This window comes from Mchenga conophoros, linkage group LG19 (genome assembly GCF_057382185.1).
Source record: "Mchenga conophoros isolate Kocher_MC1m ecotype Shallow Benthic linkage group LG19, M_conophoros_male_GT1.1, whole genome shotgun sequence".
Classification (NCBI taxonomy): domain Eukaryota; kingdom Metazoa; phylum Chordata; class Actinopteri; order Cichliformes; family Cichlidae; genus Mchenga; species Mchenga conophoros.
The window spans coordinates 19804264-19811938 of record NC_140544.1 but is presented as its reverse complement, the minus strand read 5'-3'; the positions used below and the strand labels follow the sequence as shown (position 1 = coordinate 19811938).

Below are 7675 nucleotides of genomic sequence, written 5' to 3'. Positions count from 1 at the left end.
TCAGTCGCCCCTCATACGTCAGCACGCGACCGATTGACGTGTCCTCCAATGGGGCGGTGCGAGATGCGAACATGTGAGGCGTTCATGAGCAACTAGCAAGAAAGAAAAAAAAGGACACATATGGAGGAAAAGGCTTTCTGCTAGACCATGTGCTGGACATGCGCTCTCTAAGGTTACTGTGGCCACGAGAAGTAGTACAACGCTCAAAGTAAATGGTTATTTATTTATTTATTTAGATAAGGTAGATCCGTATTTGCCCCAAAGGTGTACCAGAGGCTACTCAGAAATTTCCACAATTTACAACAACAACAACAACAACAACAACAACAACAACAACAACAACAACAATAGTAGTAGTAGTAGTACAACAGAGAAAAATAATAGACAATGTAGGGGAGACCGGGGATAGTTGTAACGTGGGTCAGTTGTAACACTTCCAATTTCTCCAATCAGGGCTAAGTTTCAAATGATGTGATTAATCCTGTGCATGCCCAACTCAGTTGCGCTATCACATGTGAAAAATCAGCACATTTTGTCAAACACAAACAATTTAACACGAAAAAAAGTAATTTGTATGCCAAAAAGTAAGTTTTTCTACTTTATTTCAATTTCTAATAGCATTATCTGCTTTGCAGTTAAACTCATCAAACTTAAATTATGTTATTTGTATGTCTATGGGGATATATTCTGTGTAAGTCTTTAGTGCTAATGTTTTAGCCGTTGGCTGTAATGTTAGCTAGTTCATGGCTATAGGAGTCTGGGTCAGTTGTAACAGCAACAGTCTGGGTTAGTTGTAACAATAATGCAGATGTTACAACTTACCACACTATTACTTTAACTTATATTAAACAAGTTGGGGCAACGACATCAGCAGAGAGAGGTTCACTGGTCGCATTTGTATATGCGGTTAATGCCATTGGCAACACAATTCCTCCACTGTTTGTGTTCCCACACATACACATTCTCACACTGTGTCAGAGATGGACCAGTAGGAAGTATTGGTAGTGGAAATAAATCAGGATGGGTGCAAGAAACAGATTTCCTCATCTTTCTGAAGCACTTTGCAAACCACACCAAGGTAAGCCATGATAAAAAGTAATGGAATTGCGATGCTGGTGAACAACTACATTTTTTCAGCTTCATTGTTATTTTCAAAATTGGTGCAAGAGCTGTAGGTTATAATGCCCACTGAACCAATGAGGCCAAACGCAAGGAAGACCAGCCAAAATTAATGAAATATTCAGTTGCAGAAAATTCCATAATTTGTCTTTTTTGGGGGGGTTGGTATATGTTCAAAAGTTAGATTTCTGCATTCTGTCACACACACACATAACTACATAAATGGCTCTAAGTGCATTCATGTGTTGAATAAACAAAGATTACATGTTAATATTTTGTTAGTACCCTTATTTCATTGTGTTACATTTTACCCCAGGATATGTTACAACTAACCCAGACTATGGGGTTAATTGTAACATTTCACTCTTTGTGTTTGAGACCATACCATGCAATGGGTAATTGTGCTGCAGAGAAAATAGCTGCACTATTTAATAGCAGAGACATGTAAATACTTTGCATTACATTTTGAATCCACTACCTTAAAAGAGCTCCAGTTTACAGACAGAAATGTCAAAAATGTTACAACTATCCCCGGTCTCCCCTACTACTGTAATACTAGATATATTTATAAATTTCTTTCTTTCTTTTTAAACCAAATTAATAAACACAATATTTAAAGGTTATTTCTCGATATTTTTTTAATTTTATTTTAGCTAGTTTTTAAAGTTCACAAAATTGTTTCAGTTAGTTTTCTTTTTTTTAAAGGTCAATTTTTTTAATTAGCCAGCTGACACTTGTTTTCCAGGTCTAGGTTTATTTTTTTGTTTAGTTTTAGTTAACTCTGATAACCTTGCTTACAAGCAGGGGTGTGTCTAGAAGGTGGGGGGGATTGTAGATCACTTAGCGGTTTACACATTCGTCTAACAAGTGAAATACTTCCAGTTCAATAACAAGAATACGCATAATTCACTTTGGAGTTGCTATAGGAAGAGGATGCAGCGGGAAATACAGCTAGATCAAACATGCAGAGCAATCCGTTGTGGCGCCACTTGGGAAAAAGGGAGTAGCTGAAAGCAGCTTTTATTATTAATCGAGCTACTGAGAATTAGATAAGCAATTAAAAGTAGGAGCACCCCTGACATTAAAGAGATATACATATAAACAAGTCAATAATTATGATACAATAACATCATGCTTGGTTATATGATTCTGAAAAGTTTCATCCCACATGATGTGTACATTTACTGTAGATGCTTTAAATATATTTTAAATATACAACCTGTCAGCAGTTAAGCTGCTTAAGTAGAAAAGGTATAAATGCCTTTTCTACTTTCCCAAAATAAGTGTCTCGAAATTCTTGTCCAACACCACTTTTTACCCAAAAAAATCTGTGATAGGACACATGATATGCACATGAGCCTGAAATTGTATTTCAGAACACAGGGGAACACAATGCACATCTGCCTCTGCACTTCGTGGTCCCCCGTGACCACGCCCCCTTTTTAAAAAAAAATCTGGAAATGCCTCTAATATCTACATAGACAAAAGGGATGTTTTTTTATATCATTTAATCATGATGCAATGCAATGTTTTCTTAAAGTTTGATAGAAGGTAAAGAAACTTTACTTAAAAGGTATTCAGTTTCATTTTAGAGTAACTCAGAATCTGCCAGTCTGAGATCAGCATATCTACAATATACTGTGGGTAAAAGTTTATGAATAAGCAATAATATTTTTAGAATGTATTCTCTGGCAGACAAAATGAACCTGTGCAGTAATCTGAGAACTGCTTGGCTGGATTACATTCAGCTCTTTTAGTCTTTAAGACTCTAGCAGCTGCGTTCTGGATAAGTTGAAGCTTTTTTTATCACTGTCTTAAAAGACTGGACAAAAGTCCATTACAGAGGTCTAATCTGCTAGAGATGGCCCTGAACTAGTTTCTCCAGATGGCATGTCAGTACAACTCAGCTGAATCTTATCTATCTCACAACTCAAACAAATCAAATCAATTCACTGATTTTCTAAATCTAAGATGTGCAAACACAAAAGCAGCAGACATAATTCTATTATTTAGTCTGAAAGCAGAATTGATTACAGTCTTGTGGTATTAAACTAGCTTAGTGTACCACTAGTGTAAACTGACCACTGAGTTCAATTTGTTCTTTTGTAAAAAAAAAACAAAACCAAGAATGAAATTTAGTTTCATAATTGGTTTTAAAAAAAAAGCAACTTCAGAGCTCAAAAGTGAAAATGCAGAAAATTATGAGGTGCACGTGAAGGCAACACTACCCCCATGCAGCTGTGAAGTTTGCCATCAGAGTGTGGTAGCATCAGCTGTCATGAAGTTACAATGAATTGCCTTTTAATTTGAAAAAGTCATCAAGGAAATAACTGCTACTGCTCTGCTTACGCTAGGATATAAAACTGGCATGCAGGATGTCAGTGGCAGGAATTTCAGATGTGTCAAATGCACAAAAAAAGCACAACTTGGATGCGAGTTTGTAAACTTGTCTTTATTTTCTCATGTTTTTGTTTTGCTTTTTACACCGTAGGGCATTTTGTTTCCATCATATATATAATTTTTCCTTGGCAAATCCTTCAAGGCATTTTTTGATAGATAAAACATTCTTTGTGCTCTCCGTCAAGGTCTGATGGCAGCCTTCAGCTTCGGAAAGAGTTGGAGAGCGTTTTGTGTCGTCACCTCCATCACCTTCTCCAGCGACACCCCTTTGATCTTACTGATGTACTCGGCAGAGACACAAATGTTTTTTGGCTCATTTCTCACCTGCAGTCAGGACAAGGGACAATTGTTGTATCGATTCTTATAGTTATCATATTATCAACTATATTAATTAAAACAAACTAGTTGTAATTAAGGGGAAATTTCATGAAATTTCCCCTTGTGGGACTAATAAAGGTATCGTATCTATCTTATCTAGAAACTAGAACATTTATTATACAATTTTCTTTGTAATACATAAAGAAAATATTAAATTACTCCTCCCAAACAAAGATAATATAAGACATTTTTAAATACTCAACCTGTTTTTCTGGGCCGAGAGCTGGAGAATCAGTTTCTAGACAGATGTTCTCTAACGGCAGCTGTTTCACAAGTTTCTGCTTCTTAGTGGAAAATACACACACAGATCACCATAAATCATTAATGCTCAATGTGATAAAGTCAACCAATGAAAACAAAGTCAACATGCCAGTGCTGTGTGGGGAGTGTAAATACTCACATACAACTGTTACCTGTGTCAATTAAATAAACTAGTTTGGTCTGTTTACACACGAATGACAGATAAGCTGACTGCATGCTCGGCTGTACCTGCTCACTCCTTATTATGGATGGAGGGATAGAAAAGAAATAGCCGGCCTTCACTCCCTCCATAGCAACAGACGGTTTCCCATCAAAAGCATGAAGAAGGACTTTTCTGACACCTAGTGGCAATACAGAGGAACTGCAGTTTATTTCTCATACACTCAAGAAAACTGTTCACTCACATGCAAACAGACAGAATAAACTTAGGTGTTCACCTTGCTCCTTCAGGAGCTGAATGGTGGGTCTTCCTGCAGACCTTGAATGAACATTTCTAAAGCCAAAAAAAAAAGAAAACAAATAAACAAACACAATGTATTATAGAAGGATTCTGTAATATACTGTGTCGGTCATTGTCTCATAAACCTTAGATTTTGATCGCTTTAATTTCTGCAAATGTAAATGTTTGTTTTCTTATGGAGTTCTTCTCTGTCTTATTTAGGTTTTTACACTTTAATTGTAGTTTACACATTTGCCGAATGTATGGATCGTCCCTGGTTTGATACCAAGAGGTGACACAGATCCCTTTAGGGTTGTGTTGCGAAGGGAATCTGGCATTAATATCTACCAAATCAAATATGCAAAGCTATCTACTGTGCAGACCCCTTCTGAATAAGGGAGTGGCTGAAAGACTCTTCTTCTATTAAAAACAAAACAAAAAAAAACCCCAACCCAAAAACAATACACATTAATATTTGTACTGTATATATTGCTACACCTCCAAGGAAAGCTCTTAATTAGTCTTTGCTTAAAAAAATGCTAATAAATGTACCACATGAATTTCAGAGAATAGCCTTAATAATAAATATCTCAAGACTCACAGCGGGAGGTCCAGCTCCTTGGCTATCTGTGCTTGACGAATCAGGACCAGCCTTTGATTCTCCTTATCGGTGTCGCTTCTGACATATCGGGGTGTAAAATCCAAACCAACCTACAACGGCAAACAAGCTGTAATATCATTGTAGTTAATAAAGAAAACCAACGAAGGTGAATCAAAGATGCTCAATCTTTACCTCCCCAATGGCAACAAGTTGGTCTTTGTATTTCTCTATGATAGGCAAAGCAGCATCCAGATCCTGCAAAACACACAGAACACACTCCTGAATCTAACTGCATAAACCAGAAATAACTCATCCAATTTTTTTAAATTTACAAGCAGTCAAAATTACAATGTTTTTACTGTTTTCTGAGAAAACTACAGCTGTGGTGGAGGAAGAGAAACACAGGAAAATTAACTGTCAGAGGGCCCGGTGGTGCCAGTGTCTGGCAGCCTCGCCTCTGTCAGTGCGCCCCAGGGTGGCTGTGGCTACAATGTAGCTTGCCATCACCAGTGTGTGTGTGAATGGGTGGATTAGGGACTAGTAAAGCGCTATACAAATACAGGCCATTTACCATTTTACTGCAAAATTGCAGAAAGAATGAATCATCCACACTATTTCAGGAAAGAAGCGCTGCTGTTTTTTTCCACCACTGAGTACCACAATTGATTTTTTTAAGATCAGACTGAAACACTAATAATGAGACACACTGGTGACCTGTCAGAGTGTACCCCATCCATCCCTTTCACCCTAAAATAGCTGGAATACAGTCCAGCACATCGTGACCCTCAATTTGATAAGCAAATGAAGATGGGTGGCTAGATGGATGTTATATTTTCATAAAGCCACAATACAACAATACTTGTTTACGCTCTACATGGCTGTTCGGATCAGCTGGCTGTTGTGTTTGTGGCCTTCTGGTGAATAAAGAAATATGAGCCATCTTTCTCATCCCCCATTAGTACTCTTGCTGCAGTGTTTTGTATCAAATGAAGGCTTTTCAGGGAAGTTCAAGAACAGCCTGATAATAACTTACAATAGTTCACCCTTGCAGTAATAAAGTCATGAACTATTTTTTCAGCATCACTCTGAGACAGGATGTTCCTACTTTTAGACACTACACAGATAAAAGGAAACAATCTTACATATTTGTAAGGCACTTCAAGATTCCTCGTAGTGCTACTGGAGGCCAAAGTAATTCTATCCATACCAGGAATTTGGTTAGACCCCATGTTTCTCTGATTTTTACAGCTGAATATAATAACCTCAGTTTTATCTGAATTTAGAAGCAGGATATTAGAGCTCATTCAGGCCTTTATGTCTTGAAATCATTCCTGTAGTTTAACTAATTAATTTTTGTCATCTGGCTTCATAGATAAATATAGCAGGGTATCAGCTACAAAATAATGAAAAAGCATGCAGCGTTTTTTAATATAACTGCCTAAGCGAAGCATTTACAATGTAAAAAGTATTGGTCCCAGCACAGAACTCTGTGGAACTCCATGACTAACGTTTGCGTGTAAAGACTCCCTGTTTACATGAACAAACAGATACAATTTAAACTTGGGCAGTGTATTTCCTTTAATGACCACAGCTGTATTCTTATCTCTGAAGTAAAATGTTTCGATCAGTGGTACTGAATGCTGCACTGAGTACCAGGACAAGCACAAGGACTGGGTCCACTCTCAGAGGCCATGAGAAGGTCATTCGTAACCTTCACTGGTGTCGTTTCTATGATATGATGCACTATAAATTCTCAAATCCAAGGAGATTTCTGTTTTCCGGAGGTAGTTGTGACACCACTAGCTTATGTTAACAGCATGGGTGGAAAAAGATTTTAAACTGCAGCAATCCTACCTGAAGGCAAGCACCCCTCTGCTGCTCGGGGGATACTTCTTGAACAGGGTGAACTCCTAAGCAGGGGAAAATGAAACCTGGAAACCTGGAGAAAATTACAGCAGGAAATTACAAAACCGCGACCTACACAGTACAGATACATCATCATTTAAACAGTGCTGGGTACCTCTGTGACAACTCTATAATCTTCTCAAATTCCCTTGAATGCTCGGCCACAGCTAATAACGCCAACAAGCCAGCCTGGACAAGAGTAAAAACAACCAGAAATTATCTTTAAAACAACAAATATCTGACTAACTTACAGCTTTTACTCACGAGGATCTCACCTTTTTTGAATTTTCGATCACCTCTTCTACATCCTGGCCAAAAAAACGTGGAAAGGTTAAATTAAGGTTGCTAAAGATAAAAAATTAATTTTCAGTCCGTAAACAAGCGTTAATACCTTGTCAAAATCCCCCGCAGAGATGTGACAGTGGCAGTCAACGTAGCCGTGCATGTGGACGTTGTTTAGCCCTCAAAATCAAAACAAACCCGCTTCCTCCAATAAAATCCGACTGCGCATGTGCACGTGTGGGCTCGTCAGTGCGCGAGATCGATGACACTGCGCAGCTCGAGAGGGCGGT

At 37.9% G+C, this 7675-nt stretch overlaps 1 protein-coding gene across 2 annotated transcripts; it reads right to left on the bottom strand.

Moving 5' to 3' along the window:
- Positions 1 to 3584: 3584 nt before the first annotated feature.
- Positions 3585 to 7609, bottom strand: LOC146552110 (putative deoxyribonuclease TATDN3). 2 transcript variants are annotated; one of them, XM_085257075.1, is made up of 10 exons: positions 7495 to 7609; positions 7379 to 7411; positions 7219 to 7292; positions 7053 to 7137; positions 5391 to 5453; positions 5199 to 5308; positions 4596 to 4651; positions 4387 to 4499; positions 4101 to 4181; positions 3585 to 3843 (listed from the first exon to the last, which is right to left on the bottom strand). In XM_085257075.1, exons 1-10 carry the CDS (start codon positions 7546 to 7548, stop codon positions 3700 to 3702), a joined length of 813 nt encoding a protein of 270 aa, XP_085113201.1. In that variant the 5' UTR covers positions 7549 to 7609; the 3' UTR covers positions 3585 to 3699. The 2 variants fall into 2 exon arrangements, with proteins under 2 accessions (XP_085113201.1, XP_085113202.1); XM_085257076.1 differs by having other exon boundaries at positions 4101 to 4178.
- Positions 7610 to 7675: the final 66 nt, after the last annotated feature.